This window comes from Monodon monoceros, unplaced genomic scaffold (genome assembly GCF_005190385.1).
Source record: "Monodon monoceros isolate NGI ecotype Baffin Bay Population unplaced genomic scaffold, NGI_Narwhal_1 Super_Scaffold_16, whole genome shotgun sequence".
Lineage (NCBI taxonomy): Eukaryota > Metazoa > Chordata > Mammalia > Artiodactyla > Monodontidae > Monodon > Monodon monoceros.
Window position 1 is genome coordinate 112292517 of NW_021703772.1, and position 17900 is coordinate 112310416.

The 17900-nt window shown below is 37.8% G+C and overlaps 1 protein-coding gene across 2 annotated transcripts in view; it reads left to right on the top strand.

The window, feature by feature from the left end:
- The window catches only part of PTPN4 (protein tyrosine phosphatase non-receptor type 4), a 174618-nt gene that overhangs the window by 113715 nt on the left and 43003 nt on the right, over positions 1-17900 (top strand). For both annotated transcript variants that reach the window (XM_029225100.1, XM_029225101.1), the window contains 2 exons: positions 1055-1227; positions 10701-10769. In XM_029225100.1, the coding sequence (XP_029080933.1) occupies positions 1055-1227; positions 10701-10769 (242 nt within the window). The remainder of the gene's footprint in view (positions 1-1054; positions 1228-10700; positions 10770-17900) is intronic.

The following is a 17900-nucleotide window of genomic DNA, read 5'->3' on the forward strand; positions in this document are numbered from 1 at the left end:
GTGGGCATAAAAGGCAGAAGGTGGGCACGTGTAGAGGTTATGTGGTAGAGACGGGAAGACAAGGATGCTCGGAGGCGCTGCTTAATGGTCCATTTCTGGACCTGGTTGCAGTCACTGTGTGAAAATCATAGCTGTACACCTATGACATGTATGCCTTGCTATAGATAGTTCAGTGAAACTATTTATTTAAATAGCAATTTGTGCCAAATTTTTAAAGAAAAATTAAAGAAATGCTTCTGTTGCTACTTATTTTAACTTTTTAATTAATTAATTAATTTTTGGCTGTGTTGGGTCTTTGTTGCTGCGCGTGGGCTTTCTATAGTTGCAGCAAGCGGGGGCTCCTCTTCCTTGCGGTACGCGGGCTTCTCATTGCGGTGGCCTCTTGTTGCAGAGCGTGGGCTCTAGGCACGTGGGCTTCAGTAGATGTGGCACGTGGGCTCAGTAGTTGTGGCTCGCAGGCTCTAGAGCGCAGGTTCAGTAGTTGTGGCGCACGGGTTTAGTTGCTCCACGGCATGTGGGATCTTCCCGGACCAGGGCTCAAACCCGTGTCCCCTTCATTGGCAGGCTGATTCTTAACCACTGCGCTACCAGGGAAGTCCCTGTTGCTACTTATTTTAAAATAAGAATTTCAAAATAGTGTTCAGAAGTGCTGAATGTTTTTATTTACTTATTTACAATCTAGACAGATTTATAAGTTTAGAGATATTGTTGAAAGGTGTGTTGATGTATCTTAAAGTTTAATTTGTGGGCCAGGATTGTATTTTGAAATAATTATAGCTACTAAGTTTTGAAAATAGATATATATCAAGTTTTAAATTTGTTTCTAACTGTGTTCTAAAATAAAAGTTCCTATGAGTTGTAATATTACCAAATGAGGTCCACATTTTGCAAACCTTTCCATTAATTTTACTGCTTTTTTATGGGATAAGCAAAAAAGACACAGGAAGGGTTAGTGTTTGTAAGGGTAGAGTATTTACCTGTAAAAAATAAATTAAATGGAACATTAGATCCTGATATTCTCATGATATTCTCTGCATTTTGTCATTTATTACAGCATGAATCTAGAGAAACATTATTGGGATTTAACATGGTGAATTACAGAGCATGTAAAAACTTGTGGAAAGCATGTGTAGAACATCACACATTCTTCCGTTTGGACAGACCACTTCCACCTCAAAAGAATTTTTTTGCACATTATTTTACATTAGGTTCAAAATTCCGGTATTGGTAAGTATTGCTTATGCTTTGATACTTCGGTGTTGGATTTTTTCCTCCTTTTAAAGAAAAGTCTAGTTTACTGAACCATAGAATCTGTTACTCATGCGCGCCTACTAAGTCAAAGTCTTCGCGGAGTTTGGCCGCTTTGTCTAATCAGCAGAAAGTTCTGTAGGTTCTCATTATAAAGCCAGACTTGAGAAACCTGTTCCATTACCTGTATTCCAGGTCATTATTTCCTAAAGTAAATCAACTGTATTTAATTAGTTACAATCTACTCCTGCTATAATTTCCATTGTCTTTGTTAAATATTTGTAAGATGACTTTCTCGTGAAGAAAATATTTAGATGTGGCCCAGAAAAGATTTGTATTGTAAACCTCAAGCATTTATAAATGCCCCATTTGTAATTAGAAAATAAAACACAACAGCATAAAGCGTCGTACAGGATATACCATTAAAAACTCATCCTCCTTCCAAATAAAAGTAGCCCCAAAATTCAGTATCAGCACTTAACTAGAATTAAGGAAATTGTAACCATAAAAAAGGCACAGCAGATTCTTAAGTGGCTTGATGTCATGATTGGCTCCCCTGTCACCATCCTAAAAACAGTACTGGGAAAGTAAGGTGTTGGTACTTGTAAATTTAAAGGTAATTAGGTTTAGGGAATGAGTATGACATCGGTAGTGAGAGTCAAGGAAAAATCAAAAAGTCTTATCTATTGGTACTAAGTCTTAGCAGGTACAGAAGAAATCTCCAGTGAGAGAACAGTGCAGACCATACTGGTATTCCTTCAATAAACTTAATTCCTTACCTAAACGACCACCAGGGTTGTTATACAAGAACTATACTTAACTTTAGCAGAACTGTTTCTTCCCTCTGACCTTGAAAATATGACATACACGTCAATATACACACACCACTTCACTTAGGCAACAAAGAAATTAATAGAATGTAGTAACCAGCCTTTAACCATAATTTAAACCAGTCTCAGATGAAAAAAAAAAAATCAAGTAATTTCCCCAAACTATACCGCAGAAAACAAAATCTAGTCACGATGACTACAGATACCAAAGACATTTGAAGAAACCTGTTTGGGAGAAAATCATCCCTGAAACAGGATGAAATTTCTACCTAGATATTAACAAAAAGAAACTAGCTCAAGGGACTTGCCCAGCGGTCCAGTGGTTAAGGCTCTGCACTTCCACTGCAGGGGGCATGGGTTCGATCCCTGGTCAGGGAACTAGGGTCCTTCATGCCACATGTTGCAGCCAGAAAAAACCAGAACAAAACAAAAAAGAAGGGAAATTTCTCATCATGGAAGTTGAAGCGCTAAACAGTAAATTAAATAATTCTTTAAAAAAAAAAAGCTCAAGAACTGTCTAATTAAAAGAGAAAACACTGGTTGAGGGCAGCAACACTTGCCGTTCAGGCTGTTATTGCCCTTGAGGGAATATGGACCTAGTACTGGCAGATTTTACATTTTCAAAACAGTTTTATTAAGGTATAATTGACAGAATAATTTACCATATTTAAAGTTTAAAATGTCATGTTTGGGGATGTATATACATCCATGAACCCATCACCACAATTAAGATAGCAAGCATATCCACCCCGGAATTTTCCTCTTACCCCTCTGAAACCCCTTTTCTCTCACCTCTCTTTGTCCCCATGTATCCGCTGGTCCGCTTTCTGTTTCTATAAATTGGTTTGCATTTTCTAGGGTTTTATATAAATTGAAACATATATTTTGTTGTTGCCTGGATTGATGGTTCATTTCTTTTTATTGTAGGGTAGTATTCCATTGTGTAGATATAACACATTTTGTTTATCCATTCACTAAATTATGGATATGAAGTGGGTTGTTTCTCTGTTTGGCTTGCTTCCGGACTTGGGCTATTACAAATAAAGCTGCTGTGAACATTGATGTGGAAGGGTTTGTATGGACATTTGCTTAAGTTCCCTTGGTTAAATACCTAGGAGTGGAATTGCCGGATCTTATGGTAGATGTATGTTTAACTTTGCAAGAATCTGCTGGTCGTTTTTCCAAAGCGCGTGTTATCTTTTTACATGCCCACCATCAGTGTATGAGAGTTCTAATTCCACCAGATTCTTACCACTGCCTCCTGGTATCTTTTCATTTGACTAGTTTTCTGAAGAGCACGTAATTTTGATAAGTTCAATTTACCAGTTTTTTCTTTCATGGATCTTTCTTTTGGTGTCATATTTAAGGAATCTTTGCCTAACCCAAGGTCACAAAGATTTATTCCTGTTTTCTTCTAAGAGTTTTACAGTTTTAACTCTTACATTTAGGCCTCTGATCGATTTGAAAGTAATTTTTGCATATGGTGTGAAGTATGGATTGACGTTTGTCTTTTTACATATGGATATCCAGTTCTAGCATTTTTTGTTGAAAAGATTATTCTTTCTCCACAGCATTGCCTTTACACCTTTGCTAGAAATCAGTGGTCCACATTTGGGTGGACTTATTTCTGGACTTTTTAATAGTAAGTCTTAAGTCCAGTAGTATTAGCCTTCCAACTTTGTTCTTTTTAGAAGTTGTTTTGAATGTTCTAGGCCCATTGCAGTTTCATCTGAATTTTAGAATTAGCTGATCAGTTTCTACAAGAAAGACTTCTGGGATTCTAACTGGAATTGTGCTGAAACTACAGATCAGTTTCAGGAGAATTGGCATTTTAAAAATATTGAGTTTTCTCTACTAGAGCTAAGCAGTGAATTTGGTAGGGTTGCAGGATACAAAATTAATGCATAGAAATCTCTTGCATTCCTATACACTGACAATGAAAGATCAGAAACAGAAATTAAGGAAACAACCCTATTTACCTTCGCAACAAAAAGAGTAAAATGCCTAGGAATAAACCTACCTAGGGAGACAAAAGACCTGTATGCAGAAAACTATATAAGACACTGATGAAAGAAATCAAGGATGACATAAACAGATGGAGAAATGTACCATGTTCTTGGATTGGAAGAGTCAACATTGTGAAAATGACTCTACTACCCAAAGCAATCTACAGATTCAGTACAATCCCTATCAAATTACCAATGGCATTCTTCACAGAATTAGAACCAAAAATGTTATGCTTTGTATGGAAACACAAAAGACCCCAAATAGCCAGAGCAATCTTGGGAAAGAAAAATGGAGCTAAAACATAGGAAGAATGCTCTTTGACATAAACCACAGCAAGATCTTCTAGGAGGTGGGTCACCTCCTAGAGTAATGAAAATAAAAACAAAAATAAACAAATGGGATCTAATTAAACTTAAAAGCTTTTACACAGCAAAGGAAACCATAAACAAGACAAAAAGACAACCCTCAGAATGGGAGAAAATATTTGCAAACGAAGCAACAGACAAAGGATTAATCTCCAAAATACACAAATAGCTCATGGAGTGCAATATCAAAAAAAAACAACTGAATCAAAAAATGGGTGGAAGACATAAACAGGTATTTTACCAAAGAAGACATACAGATGGCCAGGAGGCACATGAAAAGATGCTCAACATCACTAATTATTAGAGAAATGCAAATCAAAACTACAATGAGGTATCACCTCACACTGGGCAGAATGGCCATCATCAAAAAATCTACAAACAAGAAATGCTGGAGAAGGTGTGGAGAAAAGGGAACCCTCTTGAACTGTTGGTGGGAATGTGAATTGATATAGCCACTGTGGAGAACAGTATGGAGGTTCCTTAAAAAACTAAAAATTGGGACTCCCCTGGTAGCGCAGTGGTTAAGAATCGCCTGCCAATGCAGGGGGCACAGGTTCAATCCCTGGTCCAGGAAGATCCCACGTTCCACAGAGCAGCTAAGCCCGTACACCACAACTACTGAACCTGTGCTCTAGAGCCCGCGAGCCACAGCTACTGAAGCCCTTGTGCGTAGAGCCCGTGCTCTGCAACAAGAGAGGCCAGCTCAATGAGAAACCCGTGCACCGCATGAAGAGTAGCCCCTGCTCGCTGCCACTAGAGAAAACCCATGTGCAGCAACGAAGACCCAGTGCAGCCAAAAATAAATAATCGTATCTTCAAAAAATGTATGGATGTACTTATTAAAAAAAAAAACAACAAACTAAAAATAGAACTACCATATGACTCAGCAATCCCACTCCTGGGCATATAGCCTGAGAAAACCATAATTCAAAAAGATACATGTACCCCAGTGTTCATTGCAGCACTAGTTACAATAGCCAGGACACGGAAGCAACCTAAGTGTCCAATGACAGATGAATGGATAAGGAAGATGTGGTACATATATGCAATGGAATATTAGCCATAAAAAGGAGGGAAATTGGGTCATTTGTAGAGATGTGGATGGACCTAGAGTCTGTCATACAGAGTGAAGTAAGCCAGAGAGAGAAAAACAAATATTGTATATTAACGCATATGTGTGGAATATAGAAAAATGGTAACAGATGAACTTGTTTTCAGGACAGGAATAGAGATGTAGAAATAGAAACCGACGTGTGGACCCGGGGGAAGGGGAGAGTGGGATGAATTGGGAGATTAGGATAGACATATATACACTGCCATGCGTAAAATAGCTAGCTAGTGGGAACCTGCTGTATAGCACAGGGGGCTCAGCTTGGTGCTCGGTGACGAGCTACATGGGCAGGATGTGGGGTGGGGTGGGAGGGAGGTCCAAGAGGGAGGGGATATGTGTATACACATAGCTGATTCACTTCATTGTACAGCAGAAACTAACACAGCATTGTAAAGCAATTATACTCCAATAAAAAAAATATTGAGTTTTATGACTCGTGAAACATGGTATATCTTTTTATTTACTTAAATTTTCTCTCAGCAGTAGTTTTCAGCATGTACCTCTTTCACATCTTTTCCAAATGTATCCTTAATTATTTCATGTTTTTGATGCTATTATAAATTGTCTTATTATATTTTAATTTCAGATTGTTCATCACAGTTAATTAGAAATGCAATTGATTTTTTTTTTTCTTTTTCTTTTTTGCGGTATACGGGCCTCTCACTGTTGTGGCCTCTCCCGTTGCGGAGCACAGGCTCCGGACGTGCAGGCTCAGCGGCCATGGCTCACGGGCCCAGCTGCTCCGCGGCATGTGGGATCTTCCCGGACTGGGGTACGAACCCGTGTCCCCTGCATAGGCAGGCGGACTCTCAACCACTGCGCCACCAGGGAAGCCCGCAATTGATTTTTTTATGTTGATCTTGTTTTGTTAAACTTCGCTTTTACCTCATTTATTTTAGGAGCTTTTTTTGTAGTTGCCGAAAGATTTTCTTCCTAGAGGCCAAAAACGGTTTTAATTTTTCCTTTCTATTGTGATCCTTTTTATTCCTTTTTCCTTACTTGTTGCCCCAGCTAGAATCGCCAGTATAGCGTTTAGTAGAAGCGGTGAGAGCAGATATCCTTTTCTTGTTCCTTATCTTAGGGGAAGCCACTCAGTATTTCACTATTAAGTGTGATGTTGGTTGTGAGCTTTCACACATGCCCTATATCATGCATGTTGAGGCAGTTCCTCTATTTTGCATTTGTGGGAAGTTTTTATTAGGATTGGTTATTGGTTTTCGTCAAGTGCTTTTCCTGCAGCTATCACAATGATCATATGAGTTTTCTTTTTAGTTTTTTATTTGATGAATTATATTGATTGACTTTCAAATGGTAAAGCAGCCATACATTCCTGAGAGAAACCCCACTTGGTTATGATCTGTTATCCTTTTTATATATTATTTTGTTTAATTTGCTTACATTTTGTTTAGAATTTTTGCATTTATGTTTGTGAAGGATATTTCTCTTTAGTTTTCTTTTGTAATGTCATTATCAGGTTTGGTGTCAGGATCATTTTGGCCTCATTGAATGAGTTGGGAAGTATTTCCTCATTTTCAGTTTTCTAGAAGAGTTTCTCTAGTAATATTATTTCCTTTTAAAATGTTTGATAGAATTTTCCAGTTCTGTTCTTTCTAAGGCAGAAGCGTTATTTATAGGAGGCTTTTGAACAGCACATTCAGATTCTTTAATACCAATGAAGCAGTTCAGGTTTTCTCTTTCTTCCTGGGTGGACTTTGATCATGGTTTTCAAGGAATTTATCTATTTTGTCTAAGTTCTTGAATATTTTGGCAAAAAGGTTGTAATATTACCCTATTATATTTTCAATATCTCTAGAATCTAATAAGGTCATTTCTCTCATTCTTGATATTGGTAATTTGTGTCTTCTCTCTTTTTCCCTTATCAGTCTTGTTAGATTAAATATTTGGGATTAAATATTTTTAAACACTGTGAATGCTAAATAAAACCTTTCTTCAGGTTTGTATGTAGCTTATGGGCCACCCTTTGTCTGTCAAGTCTTAAAGGAAACAAGTGACCGAAAAATACTGAACCAGGTTCCCGTTCAAGTGTAGAGTCAATAGCTAGACAGTATCAAATATACAAAACCTCAGGGAATATAACATCTCTGAGCCTATTTTGAAAAAAAAATTTAATGGTAAAGTTAAGCCATCTAAGAGAGAATTCAAAATGACTCAAGAAGCATCTTGGTGAAAGAAGTCAGAATAAAGATTAAATTCTTTAAATATGGAACGAATCCTTGACAACTATGAGAATTATAACTACAGAATAGTATTAAAATGTTATAAACTTGGGCAAAGTAAAAGTAATAATGTAAGAAAGCAAGAGGAAGCAGGGACTAGTGAACTATGTGAATCCATATTAACAAAAATTAAATATTAATACACTAAGCTTTTAAGGTTTTCCCTGACCTTTTTTTTTTTTTTTTTGTGGTACGCGGGCCTCTCACTGTTGTGGCCTCTCCCGTTGCGGAGCGCAGGCTCAGCGGCCATGGCTCACGGGCCCAGCCGCTCCGCGGCATGTGGGATCTTCCTGGACTGGGGCACGAACCTGTGTCCCCTGCATCGGCAGGCGGACTCTCAACCACTGCGCCACCAGGGAAGCCCTTCCCTGACCTTTTTATTCTCCTCCTCCTTCTTCTTTTGTAAATGAATGGTAGCCTTTTTCTTTAATTCAAGAGAAATCCATTTAGTATTTTCATTGTGGCATATATAGCATAATCACATTGTAATAGAATTATATCCATATTTGTAGCCTTTTCTATGTATGTATAGAGTTTCAGAATGATTTTTCCCTGCTCATAATGGAGATTATTTCTTAGGGGTATGGCTGTGGCTAAATCTGTTTACTTTTTTTGTTATGCTTTTCGATATTGCTTGAATTACTTACAAGAAGCCTGCATGCTTTCACCAGTTGGTATATTCTCACTGTTCAAGATAAGTATCTTGCTGTCAGAATTTAGTGTTCTTAGATTATGTTACAGTTTTACATTTTGTTCTAATTATACTAAACCCTGTAGAATAATATGGATAATATGACATATAAACACTTCATTTTCCCCTCATATTTGAATTTAATCTTTATATTTTTATTATGAAATTCAACTTGTTAATTCAGCCTTTTGAGTAATAATGTCCCATTTGAATCCTCTTTCCTGGAAAATTACTCTATCAGTCCGGGAAACAGGAAGCTCTTTTGATTTTTCAAATAAAAGCAATTTAATTGAGGCAGTTGGTTTCTAACACAGGTGTTAGAAAGGCTGGGAAAACAAAAAGGAGGGGGTTTGGAGAAGCAGCAGGAAGAAGGGGTAATGCCTGAGGGTCAGAAGCTTGTGTCACTCTGGGCTGGAGCCCACAAGCTGAGACCTGCTGCCGCACTGGTGAGCTGCTGCCGTCGATTCTGGATCTCCAGGGCGGTGCTGCTTTGATCGGGGGTGGCATCATCTGTGGGGTTCTGTTTCTTTCTGTGCCCTGTCCCTGCTGCTGTTACAGCGGCTGCCAGCATCTGACGGTCACCTGCTTCTGACTTGCTCCGCTTTCTGATCTCCCACCAGAAAAAAGGCAGAACTGACAGAAAGCCAACCTGCAGGGGAGCCTCCCAGATGCGGGGCGTAGCAGACAGAGCAGGACAGGACTGAGGCCTGGGCAGCTCGGCTAACGTGAAGTTAAATTCGTGTGTATAAGCAAGCCGTAGATGTCTGTAGTTGTGAAAGCTAGGCTTTCTGTTTATAGTCCTTAAGAACTTCAAAAACGTATCCAGAATACTTTTTAATCACCAAAATGATTAATAATCTTGTGAGCGATGTAGGAATGGCAGCATGACATGTTTATCTGGATACAGTCCTATCCCTAATGGATACACATTGGATAAATGCTTTTCCCCCTCATTATCGGCAATGGTTGGGAATACTAGCACTCTTGTCATCTCTCACGAAGACTGAGAGATGGAATTTTGAATATCAGGGGATTTAATACTTCCTTTACCAGCCTCCTCACACACACACCCCCTTGTTATCTCTGTTCCAAAATGTCCAGGGGATTACAGTCCTTGTTCTAATGTGGAAGTACAAAGCAGTGGTGAACCTAAATCTGTTACCTTGTTCACAATTGCAAGTATAGCTCATCCTTCTTAGAGGAAATATATTAAGAAACATCAACTTATCTAAACTTTAAAATCGTGACAATGTTTCTGACTTTTCCATTAAAACTTGAACAGATGTGCCATTCTATTCACATTTATCTATACTTGTCCATAAAAGATGATCTTAAAATTGCTTGCTTATTAGCTTTGGAAACCTATATTTGTATGCTTTTATATGTATTAAATTTCCATCTATGTAAATGGTTATATTTGATATTCTAAACATTTGTGTTCATTCACTCAAATAATGTGATGTGTCAAGTAACAGATTCTCTGAGAACCAAGTTTGTATTTACAAATTTGCTCTCAACACATTGGAGTACCACAGAGGAAGCTCAGTTCCCAGGCATAAACGGTGTGCTTGGGAGAAAAATCAGCTTCAAGATAACCCCCTGTAATGCCCAACTCTTAACCATATTCTGACCTTCATTCCTTCTAATATAAAAATATCTGGAGTTGCCTGTATCTGGACGTGGAGGGATTTGAGGATGTGTCTGTGATCGTTATCAGTAGGTGAGGAGGAAAAGCTTGCCCAAGGAAAGAGCAGTTCTTCGAGATCTCCCCCCATGTGTCAGGCCCTTGTTGAAGGAGTAGTAAAGACATTAGCCAAACTGCAGACGTGGTAGGAGGGCAGGGCTTAGATGAGCTGGGACAGAGCAACCTGTTTCTGAGTCTAGAGCGAGTGCCTTTCCAGGGCATAGCAGAGGAGGAATTCCTCTCAGACAGAATTACTTCTTTCATACTCACTCCCAAACAAAGGAGTATCTGAAAACAAAGTGTCTTTGGAACACATCCTTGTTCATTAATGGAAGAACTGTAATTAAGCTTCATCCATCGAGGTAGAAGTGGAATATAGTCCATTCTTTCCTTCTTACCCTCTGCTTCCTTTTCTCTGCTAGAAATATCTTGTCTCATGTAATTGTAGTATAGTCATGCTGTGTGTTGTCATTTTATCTTGTAGTTCTCTTTAAGGTTTTCTTATTGTACATATTTATCTATTTCAGTGGGAGAACTGAAGTCCAGTCAGTTCAATATGGCAAAGAAAAGGCAAATAAAGACAGGGTGTTTGCAAGGTAAGCCACTTCTAATTCAGTGTCTGAATTTTTTTTAAAGCAAGGTTAAAATTGCTAAAAACTCTTTTTCCAAATACGATTACAGAATTATCACATGATTCCTTCTTTAATTAAATGATAAATTATGTTGAGCGAATAATGAAATAGTTTGTCTAGTTTACTCAATCAGGTTTTTTTTAGTGGACCAAGGATTGTAACCCTGACTAGGCAGAATCAAGTATTATATTATTAATATAACATTTTGTTGGAAGGCTTGTTTCCCTTTTGTTAACATTTTTGAGAAACATAGTGACTCATCTCATATATTATCGAGCCCATTTCTTCTTTCTTTAAATCATATTGTTAAGAAATAAGTTGCTTTTTATTTGGGTGCATTTTGTTATCTTCATTTTTTAAGATCTGTTAATAACCAGTTTGCTTTTCAACAAGTGAGGTGACATGGTCAGATTTATGGTTTAGAAAATAGTTTTATAAGCAAGGATAGAGAATGAATTAGAAGTAAGGCTGGGTACCCAGAGACCGGTTAGGTTATTGCAGTAATCCAAATGAAAATAACAAAGGCCTGAACTAAAACATTGACAGTGAAGTGGTTACTGGGGAACAAATTTGAGGAGCTTATTTTGCAGGTGGAACAGGCACAAGTTGTTGACCCTTTGGTGGAGGTGTGTGAGAGACAGGAGTGTCTGGAGAGACTTGTCAGCTGGGAGTGACATAAAATGGACAGGGGCTACAGGAGAGAACAGACTCGTAATAGAAGACGTTAAATTGGCACAGGTCTAGTTTGAGATGCCTGAGCAACGATCTAACCAGATTGTCCAATAGATGATTGAAAACTCGGCTGAGAGCTCTGACGAGGGAGAGTGACCAGATTGGTGGCAGCTAATCTTTACTGAAGACCTACTGTGCCGAGCATCGTTTCAGGCCTTGGGAACACAGTGAAGAACAAGTGACCCCTCTTAGTCTCATGGAGGCTGCACTCTGATTGGTGGAGCAGGCGCCTCATATAGTGAGGGCTGAGGCAGGGAAGGCCCTGGGCCGGAGCCAGTAGTGGGCAGGGTGCGCATGGCAGGGGTCCAGGAGATGGCTAGACAGGCGGGCAGCGGCTGGAGTCTGTGTGGCCCTGTGCTGGGAATGGTGAGGACTTAGAATTGTAAATGGAGGCCAGGGAGACTGGGGGCATGGGAGGGATATAAACTGACTTGCATTTTAAAAATGTGGTAGAGTTCTTGTGATTTAGAGTGATAAACTGAAGTATCTATAAGTATCGTATGGTTTCTGGGATTTGCTTCAGAATAATTGGGGGGCGAGGTGAAACAGGATTCTCATGATGATGCTGTTGAACCTGGGGCCTGAGTACACAGGGTTTATAAAACTCTTCTTTCTACTTCTGTTTATATTTGAAATGTTCCAAAATAAAAAGATGGGGGAGGGTGGGAGATTAGCCTGGCTGCTGGGATAGAATCACTCTGTGGGGATGTGAGTGGAAGAGGGTGACCAGTTAATCTCATAATGGCTAATGCTTATTTTGTACTTACCTGTGCCAGGCAGTTTTTGTATATTAACTCACAACCCCCAGACTCAGTGAGGTAATAAATCCATTACAGATGAGAAAACTGAGCGAGTTTGAATAATTTACCTGAGATTGTACGGAGAGTGGGGGATGCAGCAAGATTCTAACCAGACACCCCAGGTTCTTACCCACACTTTTAACCTCTGTGCGGTAGTTTTTGCTGTTCTGCGTGAGACGATTGACTCCTTTCCTGTCTCAGATGTGAAAGATGATCCCGTTTATTGTCTGTCTCCTTCACTAGGTAGGATGTCAGCTCTAGGAGGATGGGAGTTTGTCTGTCTTAATTCACCACAGTAGCCACAGTTCTCTAATGAGTGGGGTATGGTAGATGTTTTTTAAATGAAGCAGTGTATTTTCAGTGAAAATAGCTTAGAGAGGGTGAGTCCTTAAAGAGGTCATGAGCTTAGAGTCTGCTGCCAGTGGAGTCCTGAGAGTTTTAATAAACGAGAAGTGGAGAATTTTGCTTTTGACTTTAATTTTGCTCTTAGTCTTTGTCTGAAAGACCTCCTGCTTTGTGTTTCTAGCGTAAAAAGCTGCTGTTTTTTTCTTTCCTCCAAAAGCAGAAACTGCTTTATTGCTTTCTCTACTCCACAAGTGATGGCTCATTTTTTTTTTTTAAAGCTCCAACAATGCCAAATAACATAAAGAAAAATCGTAGGGCTTCCCTGGTGGCGCAGTGGTTGAGAGTCCGCCTGCCGATGCAGGGGACACGGGTTTGAGCCCCGGTCCGGGAAGATCCCACATGCCGCGGAGCCTGTGCTCTGCAACGGGAGAGGCCACAACAGTGAGAGGCCCATGTACCGCAAAAAAAAAAAAAAAAGAAAAATCGTGACCCCCCCAACACAATCATTTAAAATTGTTTTGTATTTACTATTCAAGATTTTGCCATGTATATACTCACAGAGATATTGATATATATGTCTATATTTTATTTGTTTTAAAAATTGTTTCATACTTTTTCTTGCTTGTTTTTATCACTTAGCATATCATAGGAATTTTCTTCGATGTTGAAAAATCTGCAGTCGTTCATGTCAGTAAATCTTAAACACTTAAGTCCTTTTATCCTGAGCTGTAGATTTTTTTTTTTTTTTTTTTTTTTTTGAGCTGTAGATTTAATTGCAAGATCCTTCCCTTTGTCCTGCCACCAGTCCGCATGCACAGTCAGAGTCATTTCTGAGGCTGAGGCTGTGCCAGCACTGTGCGTGGAATGCTTGTAAAAATAAAAAACAAATAATATTACAAGTTCCTTGGAGTAAAGACATTTGAAACAAAAAAAATCATTAGAACATGATTTTTTATGTGTTTGAATAATAAAATTTACTTGGGTTTTTTTTTTTTTTTTCCCCTTCATTCCTGGCTTATCCTCATCCTGATTTGTCTATGAATGATCTCTCCAATCAGAAAATTGTCAATGAGAAATGCCTTGATGTAGGAAAGATTTCACTGGTCAGGGCATATAGCATTTTGCTGTGATAAGTTTAACTTGAATTTGAGTGATGTAATTCATTTCAGCATTTGTTCAAAAAAGTTTTGAAATTGATTTATTTTGGCTTTATTTTTAGATTTATTGAGGGAAATATTGTCAATTTCTCTATTAAATATAAATCTTGGTGTCATATTAGTGGCTTGGTTATTTCGGAAGGGAGGAAGAAAGAAAGTAAAAACACAGAGATGTCTGCCCCAGTAGATTCAGCTACTGAAATTACTCAAATTCCTCCTTTCCACAGTCATAGATACTTTTTTTTTTTTTTTTTTGCGGTACGCGGCCCTCTCACTGTTGTGGCCTCTCCCGTTGCGGAGCGCAGGCTCAGCGGCCATGGCTTACGGGCCCAGCCGCTCCGCGGCATGTGGGATCTTCCTGGACTGGGGCACGAACCCGTGTCCCCTGCGTCGGCAGGCGGACTCCCAACCACTGCGCCACCAGGGAAGCCCTCATAGATACTCTTGTTTCCAGTTAGAAAGTATTAAGGACCTATAGAAAGGTAAAATGTACAGTAAAATGTTAATTTGAAACCATTTTCCTTGAAATTGCTCTTGAGAAAGGAATAGTTTACTTCCTTTCAACTTTGTTTTAACTTAAAATGTACATATTTATTCTAGTTCTTAGTACTATAAGTTTTTTGCAACACTCCTTTCAGACTTGTTAAAATCAAAGTAAATATTTTTCTGATTCTTCTGTTAAAACAGCACCATAACAAAATACTTGCACTTTTTTATTCTTTTCCTAACAAGAAGCTTAACTTTTTGTCTTGCTTGATATTTGTAAAAATACTGAACATGATTTCATAAGTAGTTCTACTGTAATATGGTATCCTAATATGAATACCAAATCATAGGTGTGTTTATATATTAATGTTAATATCACACGCAAATGACTTCCTTTACATGTGTACACGCTTTAATATTTTGAGCGTATCAGATTTTGAAAGATATACAGATAGTTACACCTGCATCTTACTAGTTCATTTTTTTTCCAGAGCAGTTCCCGATGCATTTTATTTTATTTTATTATTTATTTATGTTTTAAATTTAATATTTAAAAAAATTTTTTTTAAATTTTATTTTATATTGGAGTATAGTTGATTAACAGTGTTGCGTTAGTTTCAGGTGTACAGCAAAGTGATTCAGTTACACATATACAAGTATCTTCATTTTCAAATTCTTTTTCCATTTCTGTTATTACAGAGTATTGAACAGAACTCCCTGTGCTATGCAGTAGGCCCTTGTTGGTTACCTATCTATCTATCTATATATCTATTTATTTATTTGGCTGCACCGGGTCTTAGTTGTGGCATGTGAACTCTTAGTTGCGGTATATGGGAGCTAGTTTCCTGACCAGGGATTGATCGAACCCATGCCCCCTGCATTGGGAGAGTGGAGTCTTAGCCACTGGACCACCAGGGAAGTCCCTGGTTATCTATTTAAAATATAGCAGTGTGTACATGGGAATCCCAAGCCCCAGTCTATCTCTCCTCCCCCACTTTTCTCTGCCTGGTAACCATAAGCTCATTTTCTAAGTCTGTGAGTTTGTTTCTGTTTTGTAAATAAGTTTATTTATATCATTTTTTTTTAAGATTCCACATATAAGTGGTATCATATGATATGTGTCTTTCTCTGTCTGACTTACTTCACTTAGTATGATAGTCACCAGTCGGATAGTTCTTCATTTTATATATGCATTATTAAAATGTGAAATTGTTTAACAGGTTATCTCATAAAACAAATATGCATTATTCAGTGAGTAGTAGAGATAAAATTCCAATATGATGGGCCCCAAATAACTTCCTGTTTCTTTTGTTGTGCTGGAATTGTATGAATCTACTTTGAAATAATAAGTCATCATCTAGGACAAGGTCTTAATAGTACTGTTTTAATGATCCTGCTAGCTCTGAAAGACTAAGCTTTTCTGGGATTGTGATGATCTGATGCATATCTATCAAAATACCCTAATGGTTTTAGCAATTATTAAATTATTCTGTTAGAGTATTAGAGAATTCTAGAATTCTTGTCCACTCCTTGGAATTTTAGTTGGCAGTATAAATAGTTAGAAAAGATTTCTCCTTAAACTTTTTATGTAAGGTTGTTTTTTTCAGCAATAATAAATGTTAACTTATTTTTCTGATACATCAACTCTTTGAATTGCTTTCAAACTTTTTCAGTTATCATATAATATCTAAGAAAAAAGCAAAAGAATGTTCCCATGCAACAGAAAAATAAGGTGCCATGGTCAGAAAATAAATTTACCACATTGCAAACACTGATGAAGTGTGGTATTTTTTTCTCTGAAGTTTCCACACTCAACAGGAAACATAGACAGCAAGCTTGAGTGGGTGGATCTCTGAGGTTAAAACTGTTAATAAAATACCTTGAAATTTAGTTTTAAATGCAAAGCATTTCCAACCATGTTTAGTTTATTAACAACAGTAAAGTGTTCTGATGCTTTGTATTAGGTGAGTATAACTGGATTTTTTTCCTCCTTCAAATGACTCTTTCCCTCTTTTAGAAAATGAAAATAGTTGATCTCCTGACTGTGGCTAGTGAACTCACTTAAACAGTTTACATTTAATAATCCAATATGTGAGTAATCTGTTTACTAACATTAATAGAAGAGCCATAAATGCTGTTTCTTTTAATAATCTTTACTTCATTTAAAAAATCTAATGCATGAGATAATATACTTTATTTTTATTTTATTGTGACTGATGAGGTGGTTAGACTGAATGGTATCCTGACTTGTCTTCAAATCAGAAAATCCTGTAATTTAAACTCATGGTAATGGGAAATGTTTATGTTTTAATGACTTCAGATTCACTTACGAAAAATGAAATCTGACTCAATGACTTTTTTTAAAAAATTGATAACGTTACATCTCTTTTAGAAAATGTTCAGTGTTCTTAAATTAAGGAGATGTCAGTCAACTATATTTCAATTTAAAAATAAATAAAAGAAAAGAAAGCAACATCGTTAGGCCAAACTAAAAAGATTTTAGCTATGAATACATGAAATGATAGGGCATTTGTGTGCTTTAGATTCAGAAGTAATTTAAGTTACTTGTGGTTTAGTAAAATTAATAAACTAAAACATTCCACTGAAAATGTAGATACTCATAGATCATTTCAGAAGGTAGGGAAGGACCGTAGGAGCATACATTTTACTAGTAAATTTTGATATTTAGATGTAGAAACTTAAGTGGTTTGTCTGTGGGAAGGTCAAAGCTAGGATTGATGGTCCCCACTCATGGTTGTTTTTTTTTTAAATAAATTTATTTATTTATTTTTGGCTGCGTTGCTGCGCACAGGCTCTCTCTAGTTGCGGTGTGCGGGCTTCTCATTGCAGTGGCTTCTCTTGTTGCGGAGCACAGGCTCTAGGCGCACAGGCTTCAGTAGTTGTGGCACACAGGCTCAGTAGTTGTGGCTCGTGGACTCTAGAGCACAGGCTCAGTACTTGTGGCGCACGGGCTTAGTTGCTCCGTGGCATGTGGGATCTTCCCTGACCAGGGCTCAAACCCGTGTCCCCTGCATTGGCAGGTGGATTCTTAACCACTGCACCACCAGGGAAGCCCCCCACTCATTGTCTTAATGCTTCCTACTATGTATATAAATTTACTTGAGTACTCGTGGTCAGTGTTACCATGCTTTGTAGTCTAGTCTATTTGTATGTGCTTCAGTGAGTTATTACTGAAATATAAAACTGTCTAAGTTTAGAAGCTGATATATTATGTGTTTTTATGTAATTTGCTTAATTCATTATATTAACCTTCATATGAACCCTGCATGTCAAAAAGCTAGGCATTTAAATAGATATCATGTATTTTCCATGAACTTTGGCCACTTTTTGAATTTGCATAAAAAACGACTTCAGTTGCTAATTCACCTAAAATTCTAAGGGTTTTTGACCTCAGTAAGGATCAATATCTTTTCTGAAAAGATCATTTACTCTCTTTATCACTATAATAACTGACAATATACAGGTTAGAAAACATATGCTACTCCCCACCGTGAGACAAAATTATTAACCTTCCAAATGTTTCCTAAAGAAGAGAAGAAAAAGACCCACTGGCC